Source organism: Papaver somniferum, chromosome 3, assembly GCF_003573695.1.
Source record: "Papaver somniferum cultivar HN1 chromosome 3, ASM357369v1, whole genome shotgun sequence".
NCBI classification, from domain to species: Eukaryota; Viridiplantae; Streptophyta; class Magnoliopsida; order Ranunculales; family Papaveraceae; genus Papaver; species Papaver somniferum.
This window is the reverse complement of record NC_039360.1, coordinates 175,966,802-175,990,192: the sequence shown is the minus strand read 5'-3', so window position 1 is coordinate 175,990,192 and position 23,391 is coordinate 175,966,802. Positions and strand designations below refer to the sequence as shown.

The window sequence follows — 23,391 nt, the reverse complement described above, 5'->3', positions numbered from 1 at the left end:
CATTAAGCAACCTCTACACCGAATCAATATAAAACACCCGTCACTGCCTATATGGAAAATTAATGAAACTTCCATTCAATCTGGTGATATTAGTGCATTTACACATGAGACATGATGATTGAACTTCGACTACAAAAGAAGGATGTACCAAGGAAAAAATAAACAAGAACTAACAAGATCAAATTAAAAAACCCTAGTAGCCAAAATCATAAGCATATCCCGAAATGAGTAACAGGGAATATATTAATGCATGGCTGATAAACCAAGTTATAGCTGATAAACCAAGTATATACGAGCTACCCATAAAACTAAACACATAAGACACTAATGCATTACTAGTAATTAGAAAAATCAAATTGAACATCAGAAGCCTAAGAATTACCAGTAAAGAATCTGACCAGCAGAATCAAACACGTAAACAGATTGACCCACTGATTGCAGTATATTCAAATATTGTTGTTCAGCGAGATCCTTAGCCATTTGTGGGTTTCCAACTCCACTTCTAGGAATCGAAGGATCACAAAATCTTCTGGATGAACCCGAGTCCTTATTGCTCCAAGTTCCATCTCGAACTCCACTGCCACCGCCTTTTGCTCTCGAATCAGACAGTCTCGACGACTGGGATGATATTGATGGAGGTTCCTGGTTAATGCAACCCAAATCAGGCCTTGCTTCATCAAGGGTAAATTTACGCAGTTCTTGTTTAAGCCTGGCTTGCCCAGCTTCAAGTTCTTGAATCCTCTTTCGTAGCTGTTCTGATAGTGAGGTTTCCATCAAATGTTAGAGAGTTAGTGTTCAAAGAACAGATGTTTCTTTGAAACAATCCACTTTTCAAAAAGATATAATGAAATAACAGAAATTTAGAAATTTACAGAAACTCATTAATTAGATTAACTCTGAAGTCCTCTTCTCTAAATTCTTATAAGACTCAGCCAGTTCTATGTTCTCTTCTTAATCTTTCAAACTCAAGTCTGCTGTGCATTCATGTGAATTTTCAGAGTTCTAAGAGCTTCACAATAAAGGTCTTTCAAGATTCAAGTTCCTATGCCCAAACTCATCAATAAATAAATAGTAACAAATATGTTCCCCAAAAAAAAGAAGACACCAATATCAACCATGTAAACAGCCTACCTCATGGTTGGTGTGAGGTGGCACAGTTGAGCAGGGTTGTACAATATTAGAACCACAAAAGCAGGTGAGAAAATTAATAGAGTATACCGACAATATTTAGCTTTAACACCTCTTCCAAAGCTTTGAATTTCTTATTCTTAAAACTCGGTGTTTTCAATTATATAGTTCAGGAAAATTATAGGTGGTCAAAGAATGCTTTAAAATCCAAGCAACCAAAAGGAAACAGATTAACACATACAACTTCACCACCATGCACCAGCAAATGATATGAATGATGAATCCATCCACCTTAACTTCAGCTGCTACTCTTTTATCTTCTTCTTTTAGTGGATGTGTTGACATTTGAATTTGCGCTGATGATATTGTGTTATTATCTACAACCCTCAGCTAAGCAGGTATCTGCATTGGGCCTTTAGATGGCATAGAGTTTCCATAGAACTTTCAACTTTCCTTGTAAATCGTATGATGTTGATCGGCATAGCAACTCACTATTTTTGTGAAAATGATAGAGAAAAAGTTACTATAGTAGGCTTATGTATTGATTTAAACCAAACTTACTGCAAGAAAAGTACCTGTGCCAACAGCTTTCAGTTAGAGATGCCTACTGCGGCTCCGTATCTTCTGGAATCTCAAGTTATTGGTCCATGAATCCTACAGCTCGAATCACTTGCATAACCCATCATTAAAACGATAAACATCCTGTTAATTTATTAGACAACATGGCACTTATTTCCGGCAGATATATGATGCGGAAAAAGTTGTGACGTTGGTAAATTTTGATGCGAGTTTTTTTTTTACTGATAATTCAGATAACTATATCTTTAACCTCCTCATTGTTTTAATAGATTACTGATGGAAACAAATTCATGTGTAAGCTTCAAAATTACTCAGTAAAGATTGAGAATTGAAGAGGTATCCCAAGGGATCTTTTGCGTGGCAGGCTCCCACAGTATAACTCCAAAATTATATACATCAGACCAGTTACTCCATGTTGTTTAAAGGAACTTTGACCTTGCAAAACTGAATAACCTACGACAAGAATTTGAACCTGCCATTAATGGACAATTGAAAATTTAGATCGTACTTCTTATCTGATGGCTCGCCAACGATAAACTCCATCCACTGTGGCTGCAGGGGAAAAATAAGAACAAAAGGGTAAGTTTCTATCCAGACATGTAAGTAATTCAATAAAAAACCACGACGCATATTTAGACTAGAAACTAGAAAGCAACATGGTTCAAAAATTAGAGAGGAATAAAGTAGGACTTGAGAAAGTTTCTAGATACCGTTACATTTGCTGTCTTTGTTGTGATATAAGTTGCATGTTTGCGATAAACCAAAATCACCAACCTCAAAAGAAAAAGAAAAAAAAAAGAAAAAGGATGTTTCTAGTTACTACTACAAAATTAGCACAATGAGGAAGAGAAGTAACTACAAAAAATTATAAATTTATATACCTTCACAGCCCAATTCCTCTGGACCGATCCGATGACTTCAATCATAGGGGACAATTGGTGGGGTGCACATATGAGATCATTATACCTCGGGACTAAAGAAGGGTCAAACAAAATATGATGCAACTGCGCTTTACTCAGTCTTGACATTTTCATTTCTGTTAACTCAGAACTTCGTCCTCTTCTTCAAATTTGCCTAATCATGTTTTGATTTTTCCTCCCCACACTAGCATTTAAAAAAAATGACAAAATCAGCCATCTCTATACTTGAGTCTTAGCAAACTAGCTGCTCTGTGTAATTAATAGAATCTTAAACTAGTTGCTCAATATTTAAACCAATAAGCAACCCTACTACCTAGCACATGAAGCCAACAGATATTACCACAAGATTCAGACCTGATACCTCTTTCTTACCTTCTTTAAGTGGGTGCTCAATTCAGCCACTGCTTTCAAATAATAGTGGGTTGAAGTTGCTCTTCTCAAACTCAGTTTTCTTCACCAGACAATAGGCATATTTTACCTAAGAAATTTCAGAATTAACCAAACACAAAGACACAGAATCACAGATTGACCAAGATACTTCCGTATTCTATAGTCACATTCTGCAATTTAAATACATACAAGACTCGAGGCCTATAACCTACACTATATGATGATTATAATACTGAAAACATAAAAGCAAAACTGCTTAAACAAAGATAAAGTGAAAGTAAATCCAACCACCTGAACCATGGATCCAAAAAAAAAAGTACCTTTGAATCTCAGTTCCGGAGTTGAAAGCATTATGGAATTATATGAACCCACTTCTTGCTGCTATCCTTTCTTGTTTCCTTTATCTCCTTTTCTGGGCATACGTGCTAGAATGTATGTGGTGATTCAAATCCATCATGACATTACCTTTTCTTTTATCAATCCCCCTGACCTAGCGTAATGTTTGCTTTGGGCTTTTGAATTGAGTACTGTCTTAGTAGAGCTTTCAGCTTCTCCAGCAGTTCCTCGAATGTTGGCCGGCATTTCAGATCACTAGGATACATAGAAAACTTTATGTCAAAAACCGATAGAATACAGAATAATATCAAATTGCAACTTTAATGGACTACTGCGAGAAATTCAAATCAAGTCAATATAAATGAGTTGCAATATTGGAATATAACTACCTGTGCCAACAGCTCTCAATTAGAGAAGCCCAAAGTGGATTTAAGTCCTCTGGAATCTCAAGCCGTCGGTCCATGAAACCCACAGCTCCAATCACCTGAAAAAAATTTCATACTTGTTGACATGTAGAACAAGTATGAAAGTGCTTAACAGTTCCATTTGCTATTTTATCATATCTAACTTTGATTTACTCAAATGCTTGTTCTCTAGGTGACTGCATCTTCAGTCGTTAACAAGCAGATCTACTATTAAATCATTAACTGAATACAGTTTTAAGACTAGAAAAATTGGACGGAGTAAAGAAAAACCTGCATCGGGTTCAGTGTATCCCAAGGGATCTTTTGAGTGGCAAGCTCCCATAGCACTACTCCAAAGCTATAAACATCAGACCTGCAATGCTCAAGCATTAAAACTATGATACTTATTAAGTTCAAGAACGGGGAAACCTAATCAGGTTGAGAAAGGAACTGTAGTAGTAAACAAACTTGAACCTACTTCTCGTCTGACGGCTCACTACGAATAACCTCTGGAGCCATCCACTGTGGCTGCAAGGGTAAAAGAGGACATGAATAGAAGGATGGATTGACATTTAGGAAAGTGATTGTGATTGAGTAAACAAACCCAAATTAGAATCTTAGACAATAAAACCAACTCAGTGCTAAGATCCAATAGAGCCACCGGATAGCATCTCAGGAAAAGTTACACAGCATACCGTTCCTTTCCCTGTCTTTGTTGTGAGATATGTTGCATGTTTGAGTCGTGAGAGACCAAAATCACCAACCTAACGCAAACAAAAGGCAATTGAATACATGGCGTTTACCCTTACTATAAGACGAGTAATTTATTGAGAAAGATAGGACATAGAAGTATAAATTGGTAAGAAGAAAACAGCTACCTTCACATTCCAGTTCTTATCAACCAGCAAATTTGATGACTTCAAATCACGATGGATAACTGGTGGGTTGCAGCGATGAAGGTAATTCATACCTTGTGCCTACATAAGGGTTGGACAACAAATGATGCTCAATAAATGTAAAAGTTCCAGCTAGACTAGAGGTAGAAGACATATATTGCAGTGTCAGGTTCTACTATTGCACTTCCATGGTAACATAGATTATTAAAATCTGATACCCAATAACGTAAGAATTATCCATTATAATAGAAATAGCCAACAGCACATACAATATCCACAGCCATGAGAGCACGGCGCCTCCAATTTAATCTAGCAGTGTTACATCGAAGCAACTGAAACAAACTTCCACTGCATAGATTCATAAACCGTAAACCAAGTTAGTACTTAGTAGCATAAATACAACGATCACCTGAACTGAGTTAACTGAAACAATTTACAAAGAATGGGACAAAAACTCATGAATCAAATTACTCTATAAAAATTCCAAGCTCTCAGAAGAACAAGTGGAGAACGAACCATGGGAGGTACTCCATGACAATGCAAAGATGCTGAGGCGAAGTCACTGCTCCCATGAAAAGTAGCACATTCGGATGTCGTAGTCTCTTCATAAGTAACACCTTGGTGAAATAAATCAAATACAGTTTAGATTTAGACCCATGACTTTGTAGTGCAACATTGAAGATACCATCAAAAGTATATTTATGACTACGAGTATTACTCAAATTTCTGTAATGAGCAATCGGTTAACATAATGCCATGATCTTTGGAGACCACATACATGCAATCTGATAGTATGGGTCGATCTTATCACCTTGTCAATTATCCCCGTAGCAAAAAATATCTCATATATCGCCCCATTAGCAATTAGTAAAACTTTACCCGTAGTAAAAAAGATCAATCACGCCATTATTTTTCTGCTGATGACGGATATGGGGTGAGAGTTTCACTGGGAATCAACTATTAGTCCTTTATATTCCCCTTACACTATATGATTAGAATGCACAAAATGTGCAACTACTCCAACCAACACTTTGTTGGCAGTAAGAAATCTGAACAAGATATTATATTAATACAAAATATTATTAAGTATTTCTCTGTAGCATATTACTATCTTGATCCATTTGGAATGTCTTCTTCTTGCTCTCATGCACTTGAATGGAAATCTATATCTGAACAGGTTTTAATCCTTTAACGGCATGGCATATAAACAGTACCTTTATTTTTTTTAGATATCAACTATAGTTCGTCCAAAAACTACCTCTTGCCTGAAAGAATGCAGTAAGTCATCTGAGTACTCAAACTTGAAAAATTCTTTTATTGCAACATCCTGCAAGATGAAAAACAACCGGAAGTATTTGCACCATCATCACCTTTATGCACGTGAGCACGATTTAGAAAGCTCATAAAATAGCCATTTGAGCCACAAATATAGGAACAATAATGTGCAATTGCAAAAGAAGTTTAAGGGAATAATAAACATACCGAGCCACACCATAAACCACGATACACAGTTCCACATGAACCTGAGACCAGCATTAAGAGTTTAAAGATAAGAAAACTCTTCCTTAATAACATTGACAAAAATACCAGCAGTAGTGAAAATATTCATTACCATGCCCTATTTGTGCACCGATTGCCAAGTCTTCCCACATGATTTCAAAATGCAAAGAATCTGTTTCCGTGTCAAACTTATAAAGAGGACTACTGCTAGTACTGATGCTGCTACTTACAGTACTGGTGCTGTTGGCATGAGAAAATGAGGACATTGAAGTAGACGCTTCATTCCCAAATGGGTCATTTTCTGCAACCTGGGTTTCTGTTTTTTCGTAGTTACCAGAACAATTTTTTTGATCGAAGTCAGGTTCGCGTTCATGATCCAACCATTGCCATGACATGCTCTTCTTGCTAATCCAAGCCTCTGCCCTAGAACTTATGTCCTTGAGGATCCCAATTTTGCCTTCACCTTCACCTTCACCCCCAGAAGTACTGAAATTTTCTCTAGGCGTATCTTCAAAAGAAACACCCAAGGGAGATGGTGGAATGTCTCCTCTAGACGAGCCAGCTTCACTAAAAGTTGGATCCTTCCTATGGTCGGAGAGAACAGTTTCTGAGAGGCTTTGATTAAAATACTGGCCATCTCTTCTCCGGCTTTCATTAACCAAGGCATTATCACCAGTCTTCATTTTTGACCTGATTTTGTTGGTCATTCGAGATGCCTGTTTTATTATTCGATCAATTAGGAGACGCCAAAATAAACGAGGCCATAGAACATGCACATAAATATTCATTTTCATGTATGTAAAAGAATCAAATTAAGATTAAACTTACCAAATTTGATATTTTAGAAGCAATCCCAGCTTGCAGAGGCAAATGAGAATCAACATCCGATTTATTTGCCAACCCACTTGTAGGCTGGCTAGAGCTGGGACTGGGATAGAACTCTGAAGACTGACATTGAGCTTCTCGGTGAAAGGGTTTCGAATCAACAGAGCAAGAAACAACCCCAACTAAATTTCCAAAATCGTCATAGAATGGGCTATTGGTTACAATTACTACGAATCGTTTCCCTAGCTTATTCTTCACAGGGAATGTCCCAGTGTATTTTTGGCCGGCGTTATTATTTGATATAATCTCAATTGCATCATCATAGTATTGGACATCAGTTAGGAGCTTAACATTACTATGACCAAGCGCTTCAGAAGCAGAATGACAATATAGTTTTTCCGCCCCTTTATTCCTGTACAATGAGATATCCCCCAATGTGTTATGGATAAGGACTAACTGACATTCTAACTTCTAGTGGTATAATCAAAGATTCAATTAGGAAAAAAAATGAGGAAGTAAAACCTACCAGTACACAATGCGGTCCCTGAGATCTACAATATGAACTGATTGACCCAATGACTCCAAGATATCAAAATACTGCTTCTGACTAAAATTCAACAAACCGTTTGCTGGTAGTAGAGTTCGAGAATCACGACTGCTACCGGCATAATTTCTGTTTGGGTGAGCCAATTGCCATTGGTGAGGTGAATTTGAGTGAGATCTTGGTACTCTGGAATGAGCCAAATTGGAGAATTGTCGTTGAAGATGTGCATTTTCAGATTCAAGCTGTTGTATCCGTTTTAGAAGCAACAAACGTTTTTCTTCTTCTTTTGGAGATCGTGGAACTCCATCCATCGATCCAAAGACTAGAGAAGGAGAGGGAGAGAAAAAGAATAAAAAAAAAAAAAGTTATGTTAGGGTTTCGTGTTGATCTCAGAAGAAGATGAAGACCTAGATCTCCGTCTTCTTTTTCTTCTTCAGATTTTGTATGGTTTCTTGTTTTGGATGTTTTTGCCGTTTTTTTGCTTATCAACTTCTTTACCAGTAATCTTCTGTCGCTCCCGCCATTCCCAACACTCATCCGTCTGTCTGTCTGTCTCGTTTACAGTGGTTTGTGGAACCCATGCCACGTGGTTAATTAGCTACAGTGTCATTTTGTGTTCGGGTGATGGAAGACTCTCTCATATACGATGTCAAGGCTCAAGAGAAAGACACGAGACCAAAGAAAGAAAGAAAAATGTTCCACATTGTGATTTCATTTTATCTCAGGAAGAACGAATCCTACATTGATCATGGATAGAGAATAAGAGTACATTTTGAAGTCATATACAAGACTCAAGGACCATAGCCCTACGTTAAAACCGACACAGATGTTAACATAATTCGTCCAATCATTTTGCAATACAATCAATATGAATGCAAATCCATTAACTCTGAAATTGTCAACGATGAAGTATAAGAATGAATTATTCATCTACATCTTGCTACTTTCTCTATTCTTTTTCTTTTCCCTTTTTTGTTCCTTGCTCCTGGATGTGTTAGAATGTGTGTTGAGATTCAATCCAAAATGTCAATATTTGGTGTTTAATTAGTCGCCCTAGGCTAACGTGGTACTTGCTCGTGCTTTTGAACTTGATAATGCTTTTGTAGTACTTTTAACTTGTCCAGCAGTTCCTCGAATGTTGGACGGCATTTGGATCACTAGTTCGTCAAATAGAAAAGTACAAAAAGAGAAGAAAGATATCCAAGTCAAAATGGATAGGTGAATGAAATCTTGCCAACTTGGCTAGTAAACTAAACCCATGTACTAAGGACTACCAAAGCACCAAGTGAAATCAAGATTGATTAACAAAAAAACATGTAACAAGACGATTACCTGTGCCAGCACCTCTCAATTAGAGAAGCCCAATAAGGATCTGTGTCTTCTGGAATCTCAATCCGTCGGTCCATGAAACCCACAGCTCCAATCACCTACATATCCCCGATGAAACAGTAGATTTTCTGTAATTAGCGTCACACATAAATGAGATGTGGAAAAAGTTTCGATGTTGTTATGAAGTATGAACGTGTAGAATTTCTTCATTCGCTACTATAACATATTGGAAGACTTTTGATCTAGGTAACTATAAAGTCGATCATCAACAGGCAGATCTTACTACTGAATTAGAAATGAATTTCACTTTTCCAAGAACAAGCTTCTTAGTGGCCCTATAAAAAAAGGACAACCAAGAATATACCTGTATCGTGTTTAGCGTCTCCCAATGGATCCTCTGTGTGGCAAGTTCCCACACCACTACTCCAAAGCTATAAACATGTACTCATGCATTATAAAAGAGACCGTTGTTGAGCTCGAAAAAGGGGATCAGTTAGAAATATCGCATTAACGAAGATTAACTGGAAAAAAGAAAGTGAACCTACTTCTCATCTGAGGGCTCATTACGGATAACCTCCGGAGCCTTCCACTGTGGCTGCAGGGAGGGGAGGTAGAGATAATCAGTAAGGTTGTGATAGACTTCTGAGACCCCAAATAAAAATAATTAACTTACCAACCAACTTAGTTTTAGAAAACCAAAGGAGGAAACAAACAGCACTCAAGGAAAAGTTCCAATATATACCATCCCTTTCCCCGTTTTTGTAGCGGGAGAGACCAAAATCACCAACCTAATCAAAATATGAGGAAAGTGATTATGTGACGTTTCTCTCTACTGTAAGTCTGTGTAACATCTCTACAGAAAGACAAGAAAGTGAAGTCTAAAAATAAATACCTTCACGTTCCAGTTCTTATCAACCAACAAGTTTGATGACTTCAAATCGCGGTGGATTATTGGCGGATTGCAACGATGAAGATAATTCAAACCTCGTGCCTATTGAACGTTCAGAAAAAACTGACGCATGATTCACGGATAAAGAAGACCTATTTTTACCAGTTAGATTGGAAGACAAAGACATGTGTTGAAGTGCATTGAAAAGAACATAAAAATACAGAAGTAGCTGTTAACAGCATGAAACGAAAAGGTATCAGATTTCAGAATATAGCAAACAACAAAATTCCACTCTACATACAATGTCCACAGCCATGAGAGCACGACGCCTCGAATCTAATCTAGCAGTCTTACGTCGAAGCAACTGAAACAAATTTCCACTGCATACAATACAGATCGTAAATCAAGTAAGTTGAATATATTGGCTTTTTATGGTTTGCTGCAACAATGAAAATTAGTCTAAGCTAATCCTTTATGAGATTAAGTTAAGCTGGACTAGTAGTAATCCGTATCAAGGAGTGTTTATGTTTAATCATGCACTAAAGATTATCTTAAGGTTAATGATAACTAGTGAGCTTCCCCATGTAGCAATGAGGTGCGTCTCTCTAACTCATGATGGAAAAATTAGAGAGACATGTGGCCAGCATGACAGACTCTCTTCTAGCTTTGCAGTAAAAACAGAACCCGTTTTATCCATCCTTCAAGCATGAAGGATGAGGCAATAGAAATAGAAGTCCAAGTCATTAACTTATTAGTAAAGAGATCATTTATTTCTTCTTCTAAACCATTCCATGCCAAATGTGTTGAAGCTACAAAACATGTTTGGTGTTGTTGTTAAGTTGTTTATGAACTGAATATGCTTGGTATATATGGAGTTTATGTGATCTGTAAAACATGTTAATACTCAGGTCAAATATGTTTTCAGCATACGGTTAAGCTAGAATCATGTTTAGGTCTTAGTAACGGTGATTAAGAGCCAAAATTCTAACAGAATATGCATGACAGAAACAACAGAAAAAATCAACAAAAGAGGAAAGGTAATGCAATGTCGGATAAAGTAAAACCAATTGCATGAATCAAATAACTCTGCCATATTTTTCATGTTTTCAGAAGAACAAGTGGAGAAAGAACCATGGTAGGTACTCTGTGACAATGCACACATGAAGAGGTGAAGTTACTGCTCCCATAAAAAGTAGTACATTTGGATGCCGAAGCCTTTTTACAAGTAATACCTTCGTAAAAATAGAAAAAACTATTTTTAGACCGACGCCCACGTCTTTATGGTGCAAAGCAAAGATACTTTCTTATACTGTCTTCAACGACTAATGAAGATTTAACCAGATATATACAGTTTGCAAGATAATTCTCAAATTGTTGAGCATATATGCAAAACTGAATCCAAATTAATCATATATGCAAAACCTGCTCTATGCACCTCAGTATTCCCAAAATTCTGTAAAAAATTCTCAAATTGCTGAGCATTATTTAGTTGCAATTATATTGTAATTTTAAGTTTCAAATCAACAGTTTTAATCTAAGTTCAATCCAGAAACCCTAGAAATCTAAAAACTGGCAAAAACAAACCAAAACTCAGATTCCCACCGCTTGAACAGCCATAAATGAAAATGTAGTCAAATGAACTTACCAGTAAGTAATACGGCCATATGCATCAAATGCATGGACTGATTGACCAACTGACTCCAGGATATTCAAACACTGCAAATGAGTAAATTCTGAACCTATTAATGATCCAGGTCCAGCTCCAAATCTTCTTCTAGGATTCGGAGTATCATCTATTATTCTTCTTGGATCGGCTGAATGGTGAGGTGAAATTGAGTGAGATTTTGGATTGACGCAACCTAACATTTCCAGATTCAAGTTGTTGTATTCTCTTCAATAAAAGCAGATGTTCATCTTCTTCTTCTTCCGGCTGTGATGATGAGGTTTCCATGTATTATCCTAGAGGCAAACAAAAAAAAAGAAAAAAAAAAAGACGATGAACGATGATGGATTAGCGGTGTATTTGCCAAGTTCTTTTTTGCTTTTCGTGTCGTCTCTCCCGCCAATCTCATACAGGATCCAGTCTCTGGCTGCTTATTAAGTAGTGCCCAATGAGGAAGGCCAAGGACCAAGGTCACTTTACATCAATCATTTTGTTCCTAGCGAAACCCCATTAGGAGGGTCAAGGTCGGTCTTAACTCTTTGATTTGTCGTTTTGTGTCCTTCCTGCCGTTGGTTGTTGTAGGCGGTTAAATTTGTCTTGCGCACTTTGTGCCGAATCTGAAGTTCTGAACCTTGAAACTTGTTTTACCAATTACTTTGCGAAGTTTTTTGTTTTTCATTTTTCCTTCTTTCAAAACTTAGTTCTTTTCACCGGATTACTCAGCAAGGCATACCTGACAACACCGAAAGACAACAACACAGAAACACTTTATGGCATTTTATCTTATTGAAGAACAATGGAACTATAGGAGTCCATGTTGTATGAATACAAGATTGAGCCTTACAAGTTACAACAAGGCTATGACTACATTAAACTGGTGAAGATGTTAACAAAATTAAAACAACATTTTAACGACTATGCTATATTACAGCAAATATATAATCAGAAACCGCCTAAGCAAAAACGTAAGAAGATGGTAAACTCCAAAAAAAACTAGTATGATACTTTCTTAACCTTTACATCCAGAGGGTAAAATCATCAATCAACTATAGAGTATACACGACCGAGTCAGTCAACCACCTCTTGGTGCGCTTTCTCTCTCTGTTTTATATTATGACCTAACCTGGTATCTCCTTTGGGCTTTTGGCAGGAATAGTGCCTCTGCAGAATTTTCAACTTATCCAACAGTTCCTCGAATGTTGGTCGACATTTTGGATCACTAGTTTGTCAAATTGAAAAATACAAATAAGAAAAAAATGACAAGAAAGATATAAAGGTCAAAACGAAATGGATAAACAACAAAATCAATTTTAAATTTTAAATTGGTCTAATTGAGACTACCAAAAGAAATTTAAATTGATCAAAAAAGAATTCGCCACTAAACAATTACCTGTGCCAGCATATCCTGATTATAGAAGCCCATTGAGAATCTATGTCTTCTGGAATCTCAAGTCGTCGGTCCATGAAACCCACAGCTCCGATAACCTGGAGAGCCACAAAACTGGGGATGCTTTGTAAACTATCACTTGTAGATGACATGTGAAACTTTGATGCTCTTGTAAAGAATGTAAGTGTATAATTTCTTCACTTGCTAACTGGTATTATCTTAGTGTTTTTTAAATACGTTTGCAGGAGGTGGAGGTGTTTTTTAAATACGTTTTGTGAACAAGTAAATCCTACTACTGAATCAGTTATGACAAAAATTTCAAGAACAAGCTCCACAGTAAGTCACTAACACTATATAAGATTGGATAAAGTAAGGAAAAAAAACCTGCATTTCGTTAAGTGTATCCCATGGGATCTTTTGTGTGGCAAGCTCCCACAGTACTACTCCAAAGCTATAAACATCAGACCTATCCATGCATCAAAACTGAGAGTTGTGAGCTCGAAAAAAGAGATGCATAACTTACAAAAATCCATATCGGGTTAAAAAACTAGCTGAAAAGGGAAATTTAACAGACTTTTCATCTGAGGGCTCATTACAGATAACCTCCGGCGCCATCCACTGTGGCTGCAAGGGAAATAAGAGGAAACAATTAAAAAGATCACCTTCTACGACCAAACAAGTAAACCAATAAAAAATACGCATAACTTGTCCAAATATTAGACTAGAAAAGGTATAACTTTAAGAAACCAAATTAGTTTCTAGAAACAGCAGGATACAAATTCTAGCATTTGGGTGAAAGTTACAACACATACCGTTCCTTTCCCTGTTTTTGTTGTGAGGTATGTTGCATGTTTGAGTCGTGAAAGACCAAAATCACCAACCTAAGGAAAACAAAAGAAATGGAACACATAATGTTTCTCTTTTACGGTTAATTATATGGAGAAAGACAAGAGAGAAAAGTATCCTATGATGGAAAAGTTATACCTTCACATTCCAATTCTTATCAACCAACAAATTTGATGACTTTAAATCACGATGGACAATGGGTGGTCTGCAGCGATGAAGATAATTCATACCTCGTGCCTATAGAAGGGTCAAACATAACTTTGCCTTAATCGATGGATGTAGAAGACCTACTTTTCCAGGCTAGATAGAGGAAAAAGACGTATAAATGGAAGAGTCAAACTTTACAATTAGACTGCAATGAATCAGAGAACACAGTAACTCTACATGGCACTAAATTGGGAGGGTTTGGAATAGTAATTAGCAGAATTCCAGGTTTCATAGCCGGTGAGTAGTGCAAACTAGCATTGTGAATATTTTGTTGGAAGGGACGCATGTATAACAATCTGAAACCCAATAAAGTAAAATTTTCCGTTATGAATTCCATAGTCAAAAGCACCTACGTACAATGTCCACAGCCATGAGAGCACGGCGCCTCCAGTCTAATCTTGTAGTGCTACGTCGAAGCAACTGATACAAACTTCCACTGCACCCACCAAGAGGTCGTAAATCAAGTAAGTCGGATAAACATGATGCAAATCATTCAAAATTTATTCAAGAGAAGATATCAACAAAAGAAATAAGAGAATGCCAGTTGGGACAAAAAAGAAAAGAAAAGAAAAGAAAACAGCACTTGAATTAGATTACTTCCAAACAAGCTTTCAAGTTTTTAGTAGAACAAGTGGAGAATGAACCATGGGAGGTATTCCGTAACAATGCACAGATGCTGAGGTGTGGTTACTGCTCCCATAAAAAGTAGTACATTTGGATGTCGAAGCCTCTTCATCAGTAATACCTTTGTGAAAAAGAACAATTAGACCAATGCCTAAGTCTTTGCAGTGCAATAACAAGGGAATTTTCTCGATGAATAATATCTCGTAGTGGCTAATGCGGATTTCCCAACTTTATGTAAATGGGCACTGGATTCATATAATAACAAGAGTGATAGGCGCCTACATAATGATAGCCTGATAGTATGGGATGATCTCAGCACCGTGCAGAGTATCTTCATACATGTCGTTCATTAATAATCAATGAGAACTTATAATAAAAGTAGATCACACCAGCCAATTTTTATGGGTTTTCACTTTTTCAGTCGGAATGATATATGTGGTGAGAAGATCAGCCAACTAAAAACCAGCCATTAGCCCATTACATTATCTCCAAATGATCACCACAAAAGTCTTGTCACAACATTGCATGAAATCATTGCCTCCCCTTATAATGAAGCGATAAACTTATGAAAAGAGATAAAAATGATCAGCATGTTGAACAGCACAAAATTCGTTGTAAGGAACTTGAACAGGAAATAGATCAGAATTTTGTTAATTATTCATCTACAAAGCATAACTTTGGAAATCCTTTCGGAAGGTTTTCTTCTAGCTCCCTTAAACTTGAATGGGCTTTACACATCGAGATCAGTTATTATTATCCTCTAGTGGAAAAGCATAAAAGGAATATCATTCTGATTGTAGATAGCCAAGATAGCTACAGTAAAAGAATTACCTCTTGTTTAAAAGAATGTAGCAAGTCATTCGAGTACTCAAACAGGGAAAATTCTTTGATTGCGACTTCCTGCATGATGAATGACAATAAAAACCATTTGCATCATTCATCACAACTGGCATGTACAAGTTTCAGTAATCTGCATTAGCACGATCTACAATGCAATGCTCATATCGTAGTTCTCAATGCCACAAATATAAGCATAATAATGTGTCACTGAAAACATAAAGGAAATGCAAACATACCGAGCCACACCACAGACCATGATACACTGTTCCACATGAACCTGAGACCAGCATAAAGAGTTCTTAAATAGCAGAAAGCTCTTCAGAGTTGAAAATGAAATTTATTCTAGAAGAGTAATTAGCTATAGACAAAATATTAGTACCATGCCCTATCTGTGCACCGATTGCCAAGTCTTCCCACATGATATCATAATGCAAAGACTCAGTTGCCATGTCAAACTCATAAAGAGGATTGTTGCTGGTACTTAAACTACTTGTATTGTTAGCTTTAGAAAAAGAGGACCCGGAAGTAGAGGCTTCGACAGTCCTGATTTCTATTTTTCCAGAGTTATTGGAGCTATTTTGTTGATGTATGTCAGGTTCCTGTGCAAGATTCAACCATTCCCATGTCTGATTTTTCTTGCTTATCCAAGCCTCTGCCCTAGATCTTATGTTCTTGTGGATCCCAAACTTGCCTTCCCCAATTCCAAGTTCTCTGGAAAGTTTGCCAGGGGATATTTCCAAATGGGTAGCTTTAAAATGAACACCAATAGGAGATGCAAGCAATCCTCCTCCTGGTGTGCTACCTTCACTGAAATTCGGAACCTTCATATGGTCAGAGAGAACAGTTTCTGAGGGCCGTTGATCAAAATACTTGCTATTTCCATTCAGGCATTTAGGTTTGAAGATATTCTCACCAATCTTCATTTTCGACCTGATATTGTCGGTCACTCGGGATGCCTGTTACATGGTGATATTAATCAAGAGACTACAGGTAAAGAGATCACAGGAGCAATAAGCTTTTTCAGGGAACAAGGGGGTACTCAAGTTTCAAATATCAGCGAAGGTAAGATTGAGATTACCAGATTCAACATTTTTGAAGCAATCCCAGCTTGCAGAGGCAAACGAAAATCAGTTATTGGACCACTTCTAGACTGACAAGAGCCGGAACAGGACCCTGAAGGCTGATGCCGATATTCTAACCGAAAGGGCTCTGAATCAATGGAGGTGCAAATAACCCCCACGAAATTTCCATTATCATCATAGAACGGACTATTAGTTACAATGACTTCAAATCGTTCCCCTGTTCTATTTTTCACTGGAAATATCCCCGTCCAGTTCTGTCCCGTGGAATTCTTTCGTATTATTTCGAATGCTTCATCATGGTTTTGTACATCAGTAAGAAGCTCGAGCAGATTCTGCCCAAGAATCTCCGAAATAGAAAACCCATAGAGTTTTTCAGCTGCTTTATTCCTGTAAAATTGGACAATCCCCCAATTTGTAAACAAGCACAATCTGAGAACCGTATTGATTTAAAAATGAGATAAACCTGATAGCTACTCATGCATAAGCTCTATTCGACAAACTCTAGGAAATAATCACAAATTGGAATAAACAAAGAACTTCACACATCCAAATGATAATCTAATAAGATTATTTGGATATTTTGTGCAAGGAAAACTACTTGATGCCAATTAAACCTCTATTGTACATGAAGGATAAGAGTCAAATGAACATGGCCGAGGTGCAAAGACATAGTATTTCAGACGGAGAGTATTACTCGGTTCGACCTGGTCAAACCGAGTTAACCAGGTCACCACCTCCTACCAATGTAAAACAGATCCCACAATTTCTAGAACAAGTTCCACGTAAGAATAAATTTATAAATCGCATGAAATTATCAACCCAAGTTCAAGTAAACATGTAAAAGCATTTCCAACAAACAGAAGTTCATAACTGCTTACCAGTAAGTTATACGGCCTTTGAGATCAAAAGCATGAACTGATTGACCTAGTGAATCCAAGATATCAAAATGCTGCTTCTCAATAAAATGCACACCCTTTTGTAATCCAGCTCCGATCTCTTTTCTAGGGTTTGGAGCAGGAGGATAACGGCTACTCTTACTAGTACAGCTGCTATTACTTCCCCATTTTGAGTGAGATCTTCGAGTAGTGTAACCTAAATTAGGTATTTGATATTCCTTATGAAGAATCAAACTGGAGAGTTCTCGTTGAAGGCGTACTTGTTCAACTTCAAGTTGTTGGATTTTCTTTAACAAAATAAATTCTTCTTCTGTTGGTGGGTATGATGGTGAAGTTTCCATCAACCGCAAGTCTAGGGCTTCATTCGCTTAGGGTTTCGTCTCGATCTCAGAAGAAGAAGAAGAAATACTTCTCCTCCTCCTTCTTCTTCAAATTTGTCTTTGATTTAGGGTTTTGGCTGTTTTCGGCAGCAATGTCTATCTCACTCCCGCCAAAATCTTGTGTTAATCCAACATGGGTCCGGATTCTGGTCCATCTTTACACATTTTTATACTGGTCCGATCCGAATGATTCCGCTCCATCTCAGAGAAGGCCTAAAATCTCACTACAAGCACGGTCGAGCAGGGACCGAAGGTAACAGCAACCAAGAGCTAAGAATGTTGGCTATTATTGGGGCGTCACATTCCAGTAGAGGGGCTTCATATGGATTCTTAGTGACTAAAAAGTTGGTTATGGGGTGTTTTGATGCAATATCAAATATCTAGGTTACCCTTCAATGTGACTTTTTTTTACGGTTGACTAGACAACCTTGCAAATCAAATCCATCTGATGGAATATATATCTACAACCTAACCTAGCCGTAAAGCTTCATTTACGGTTGACTAGACAACCTAACCTAGCCGTAAAATTTCATTTTACGGTTGACTAGACAACCTAACCTAGCCGTCAAACTTTATTTACGGTTAGAAATTCCTAACCGTAATAAATCTTAAAACCTGTTACGGTTGGAAGCTGCTTATTCCAAGTCGTAGATAGTAAGAAAATATATATCTACAGCTAGAAAATTGGTATACCCTAGCCGTAATCCAAAAAATAATAATGTTTCGGACAATTATAAATCATAATCAGTAATTTAATCGAAAAATTAAGGGTTAGTTATCCATTATGAAAATATTTCATATAAGGGGTTTTTAGATTTACTTATGAGTGACCCTTTTTGTCCTATTAGGTGATGCCCCTCAATTGGAATGTGACGACCCAATAATAGTCTTCCTAAGAATATAGATCTTAAAGTGCATCAAGACTTTAGCTCTTAAAAAAAGCGCAACCAGTATAAGCATTGGCTGCAGTTGGTCTATATACTCGTATCTGTCCAAATAGTATTGGGTGAAACCTCAGTACTCGACATGATCAATGGTTGACCTTGACCAGGTCAAGTATTGGGCTTCCGGCCTCAAATTTTTTACTTACGCAGAAAGCTGCTCGGGCTTTTCTCACTTCTCACATTTTTTACTTTTTCTTCAACAAAATACACAAACTTTCTTTTAGTCTTTTTGATCTCTACTGGTGTTCTAGGTCGAGTTCTCTTATGACATATTGAAAGAATTTATACTTCGTTCAACTGTGGTTCTATGGGAAACAACTCGTTTCTTATTGGAAATAGCAGAATTGACAATATTAATTTTATCTTTATAACACGATGATTATTGCGAAACATTATTTTTGAACCGAAAGGTTTAGAATTTCGAATATCAGTCATGCTCTTAAGAATAAGATTCAAAATATTCTGAAGATCATAGTTTTTTTTTTCGATCTAAATTTGCACCCATTACGAAAATGTCCTTCTGAGTTACAAAAGTAGCAAAATTTATGAGTTCTTATGGGATCGGAATGAGTTGTTTTGGATTTTTGTGAAAGGGAAAGCCAAAACATTTGGAGGAAAGATGACTTTTCGTCAAATGTGTTTGACCTTGAGCCAGTTGCAGTGTAAATATGAAGTACTACTAAAACTCATCCCTAACCTCGATTTTTCCTCAGTCTTTTGCTACTGTCATCTTGTGATGGATCAATGATAGTTGAATGTTATGTTTTATTGATTGAGTTTGCTTAGATGTGTTTGTTAATTAGTCCAAACTTAATAAGAGGGGATATATATACGTAGTTGTATGCTTGGGTCCTGGGATAAGGTCATGATGATCACCTAAGTCATCTGAATATTAGTAGTGTTGTTAATGGCAATTACAAATGTTAGTCCTTAGTATATTAATGCCTAGCTACCTTGTAACACGTTACTTTGATCAATTACAAATTATAATGCTTGTATTTTTTACTCTCTCCGTTCTCTTTTAATAGGCCAGTTTCTATAAATAAAAATTTCAAAAAAATAGGTCAGTTTCCTAATTGGGAAAGTCAAATGTTATTTTAATTTTTGGGACCACTTTTCTCTTAACTTCTTTTGATGACAAGTGTCATGTGGACCACTTCACTTTAATTCTTTTGCTAACAAGTGTCATGGGGACCATTTCATGTCACTTCTTTTATTGACAAGTATCATGAAGACCACTTTCAATGATTAATTCTCTTAATTTCATTAAATTTCCCTAAAAACAAAACTGGTCTATTAAAAAAGAACAGAGGGAGTATAAAATAACGATCGAACTAGATAGTGCACGAGTGTTTGTGCTGTCAGAAAAATGTCCATCATTACTTGCTTTGATGTTTGGTCCTAAACTACAAGCTATTTCACAAATAGCGTGGGCTCAATCACATTCCATTGAATTTACACTCAGGTTGTATTGATCAACAATTAGGTAAAAGACTAAGAGGAAGAATTAAGGTTAGGGATGAGTTTTAGTAGTTTCATACAGGGAATCATATTTACACTCTAACTCAGTCAAAGTCAAACACACTTGACGGAAAGTCAGCTTTCCCCCAAATATTTCGGCTTTCCCTTTAACAAAAATCTAGTTTTGGTACTAGAATCATGAAGAGATTCTTTGAGATCAAGGTGAATACAGTTTCTTCCTTGTCATAGAAATCAAATTATTAATCCTCTAAATGCGTAGGAAGATGATTGGTCGTATGACTTTTATGATAGTCATTACTAAAACTGATGGTCTCTTCCTCAAGTTCCTTGATTGTTTGAAAAGTAACACATATTGATTACAAGGAATATAAGTAGCATTTTGTAATCCAAATGCATTTTTCTTCAATCTTAATTTGAAGTCACTTATTAGTGGGCGCCATTTAAGGCTAAGCAGGTGCCACGTCATCATGGCCACGTCATCATGAGAACCAATTAGTGGGTGCCATTTCAGATTGACACGTCAGCAAGGGTGATGACGTGGACAGTCGCCGCGCCAGCAAAAGTACACCACATCAACAAACTGATGATGTGTCATAGTGCCACGTCAGCAAGTTAAGCGCCACATCAGCAAAATGGGTGCCACATCAGCCAATCTGTTGATGTGTCATGGAGCCACGTCAGCATTAAATACATTCAGCATCTGACGTGGCTAATTAACGGCAACAGCATATTCCGTCAGATAGGAATATTCCGTCACGGAGTTAACGACAGCAGTAGCAGGCGCCATTACCGGCGGCCAGTTGGGTATGATTCAGTGTGTTACGACGCGGCTTAATTGAATAGTCCCGATTCAGCGCTTTGTGGCGTAGCTTAATCTCGTAGTCCCGATTCAACGCATTGCAGAGTAACTTAGCTGCGTAGCCCTCGGATATTTGCACCCCGCTCGTGTAAGCTGGCGGATATTTACCACCACCTGTTTGGACTGAGTCGGCTCACCGAGTTCTGGCCGAGTTGAGCCATTGGCTCACTGATATTTCAGCCCACACTTGTTTGCCTCGCAGATATTTATGCCCCACTGTGGGCTTATGCACTTCTCACTTTGGGCTTGGCATGTGTACACCTAATTATTTGGGCTAACCCTTTGCACTCCATAGCCATAGGAGAAGTTTCTGGAAACTTCTAGGAGGCATGCAAGGGCCAGTTATGCAATTCATGACAGGAGGCATGCAAGGGTCAGTCAATGCAATTTAAACCAGGAGGCATGCAGGGGCCAATTAATGCCATTCATGCTTAGCTCGGAATTAGGTTGAGGACCAAATTCGGACCATATAAATACATGGGTTCATAACCCACAAAGGGAAGCAATCTTCCCCATACAATTATCTGTGAAAAATCTCTAGCTAACTTAAACATCGGAGGGTTTTTTCCAGGTACCCCCCCAACACACACACACAATTAAATTGGAGAACAAAACAGCGGATTGATCTTCAACAAAATCATGTTTGGGGTAAAAGTAATTTTACCATACAACACAGGATGTTTATATTATATAAGATGGATATATGTATGTTCTTAAGGAGGAAAACATATGAGAAAGAGAGAAATCAGAGTATTCACGGTTTCAAATGAAAATTGTTATGAGAATTGTGTTTTGCAGGAACGATTAGTGATATATTTATATCTGAACTCTCTAATCTCAAGTCAACAAAAATAGGGGTTGCTTGTTGTGCGGAGCACTCTTCCCGTGTTTTCAGGAATAGCTAAGTATAAGTTAGGCCGACCTTATCCCTGTGATTCCGTTCGACTTACTTTACTCTCTTTTACGGTGAGAAACAAGTCAGATTTCTTACACGTGTTGTAGACCGCCAAACCAATACCCTAATTGGTATCCCTCATTTGTGTGATTGGGTCACCCTTTGATGATACATCGGTAGGGGAGCGATATTCTCTTTATCCGACGTTTGATTGAGATAGAGAAATATTCTTTTATTTACGGGTATGACTAGGATGAGTCACGTGATGGGCAAGAAATTCCATAGAAATCGTGTGTAAAACATGAGAGGAGTTGCGGCTAAGTGTTAGACCATTGCTCGGTCGAACTCACAAGTGTTGCTATCTCAAGCTTGTTGTCAAAACTATACCTTGATTTCTAGTCTACAATTAATTAAGTCTCGGACTAGGATAAAAATATAGTTGAGAGACATTCGATGATCACGACATTCATCATTGCGTTCTACCGTTTAAAGGCCAAGATCAACCGAAGCTTTTGGAAAACTTCATCAACAAAAGGTAAGTGAAGACTGAACCACCTATTTCTCAAGTTATATTCATCTTTCTATATGTAAGACGATGTCGCATAACTAATTAAACTATCAAGCATATTCAAGAATTTCAGTCAAGTTTATCTTGATAATTAGTCCTCGAAATATAATAACTAAGCTTAAATAACATTTGTTCATACTTGATGAATTTTGGTTAAGGACAATTTATTGTTCGCAATCAAAATCATGATTCAAACTTTATCGTTCGAAAATAGCCTGAAACAGTAATATATGTCATTGATGTTATTTGGGAATGTTTCGAATCGATTTAGAGATAAATATAGAACTACTATAAATTCGGATATAAGACAGTGTTATCAGTTTTACAAACTGGGAAAACTGTTATGGGTGTGAAGCTGTATTACATGTACTCGTACACGTAGTGGATTAGCTATATGTCGACTTGCAGATTTGTGCTATGCATATCCTTATGCACATCATGTAAAAATATCTTTGACTCGTGAACCGGATCAGTACGCATAACCGAATTAATTGCGCGAAGTCCTACAGGGATTCAAGATGCGTAAGGAGCGCGACTGTACCTTAATCGGTGGGATACCTTTTAAGGCTCAACTGCATTCCAGTCCGAAGTTAATTGGTAGTGGGCTAGTGTCTGTAGCGGCTTAGTACAATTTGGTGTTCAATATGGACTAGGTCACGGACTTTTTCTGCATTTTCAATTTCATTGTTAACAAAACTTCTGATATATGTGTTTTTTTTTCCGCATTATACTATTTATCATTATAATTTAAATACCACATGTTGTGCATTTATCAACCATAGTAGATACATCCGACCTTGTTTGTTGGATACGACTTGATTGATTCCTGGAGATTGGTGTTTGGACCGTCAAAGTAATCTCTTTGTAATTAGGTTCATGGATTCGATTCTGTAAACGTTCTAAATACAATAGAGAGAGAGATAACTCTAGATATTATTCCTTGATTGAGTTGAGCTCTCGGAGTTGTGTTGAGTTTGT

General features: G+C 37.3%; 3 protein-coding genes across 16 annotated transcripts; all 3 read right to left on the bottom strand.

Annotated features, from left to right (window-relative positions):
• Positions 1-633: 633 nt before the first annotated feature.
• Positions 634-8,185, bottom strand: LOC113358102 (probable serine/threonine-protein kinase roco5). Of its 14 annotated transcripts, none has more exons than XM_026601626.1 (20): positions 7,505-8,184; positions 6,982-7,390; positions 6,266-6,869; positions 6,136-6,176; positions 5,912-5,980; positions 5,170-5,270; positions 4,923-5,001; positions 4,636-4,734; positions 4,453-4,521; positions 4,236-4,285; positions 4,049-4,130; positions 3,743-3,837; positions 3,338-3,608; positions 3,000-3,105; positions 2,589-2,811; positions 2,418-2,481; positions 2,216-2,259; positions 1,704-1,830; positions 1,370-1,619; positions 638-755 (listed from the first exon to the last, which is right to left on the bottom strand). In XM_026601626.1, the coding sequence occupies exons 1-13, from the start codon at positions 7,831-7,833 to the stop codon at positions 3,494-3,496; spliced, it is 2,142 nt and encodes a 713-aa protein (XP_026457411.1). In that variant the 5' UTR covers positions 7,834-8,184; the 3' UTR covers positions 638-755; positions 1,370-1,619; positions 1,704-1,830; positions 2,216-2,259; positions 2,418-2,481; positions 2,589-2,811; positions 3,000-3,105; positions 3,338-3,493. The 14 variants fall into 14 exon arrangements, with proteins under 14 accessions (XP_026457404.1, XP_026457411.1, XP_026457410.1 ...); XM_026601625.1 differs by having other exon boundaries at positions 1,704-1,797; XM_026601628.1 differs by having other exon boundaries at positions 1,704-1,782.
• Positions 8,186-9,229: 1,044 nt separating this feature from the next.
• Positions 9,230-11,619, bottom strand: LOC113358104 (probable serine/threonine-protein kinase drkA). Its single transcript, XM_026601631.1, has 6 exons — positions 11,386-11,619; positions 10,042-10,120; positions 9,744-9,842; positions 9,594-9,639; positions 9,397-9,446; positions 9,230-9,282 (listed from the first exon to the last, which is right to left on the bottom strand). Exons 1-5 carry the CDS (start codon positions 11,604-11,606, stop codon positions 9,415-9,417), a joined length of 477 nt encoding a protein of 158 aa, XP_026457416.1. The 5' UTR covers positions 11,607-11,619; the 3' UTR covers positions 9,230-9,282; positions 9,397-9,414.
• A 735-nt stretch (positions 11,620-12,354) lies between these two features.
• On the bottom strand, positions 12,355-17,695 carry LOC113358100 (serine/threonine-protein kinase max-2-like). Its single transcript, XM_026601613.1, has 13 exons — positions 17,268-17,695; positions 16,386-16,776; positions 15,687-16,263; positions 15,544-15,584; positions 15,299-15,367; positions 14,488-14,588; positions 14,201-14,279; positions 13,775-13,873; positions 13,603-13,671; positions 13,365-13,414; positions 13,175-13,256; positions 12,794-12,888; positions 12,355-12,622 (listed from the first exon to the last, which is right to left on the bottom strand). Exons 1-13 carry the CDS (start codon positions 17,624-17,626, stop codon positions 12,472-12,474), a joined length of 2,163 nt encoding a protein of 720 aa, XP_026457398.1. The 5' UTR covers positions 17,627-17,695; the 3' UTR covers positions 12,355-12,471.
• Positions 17,696-23,391: the final 5,696 nt, after the last annotated feature.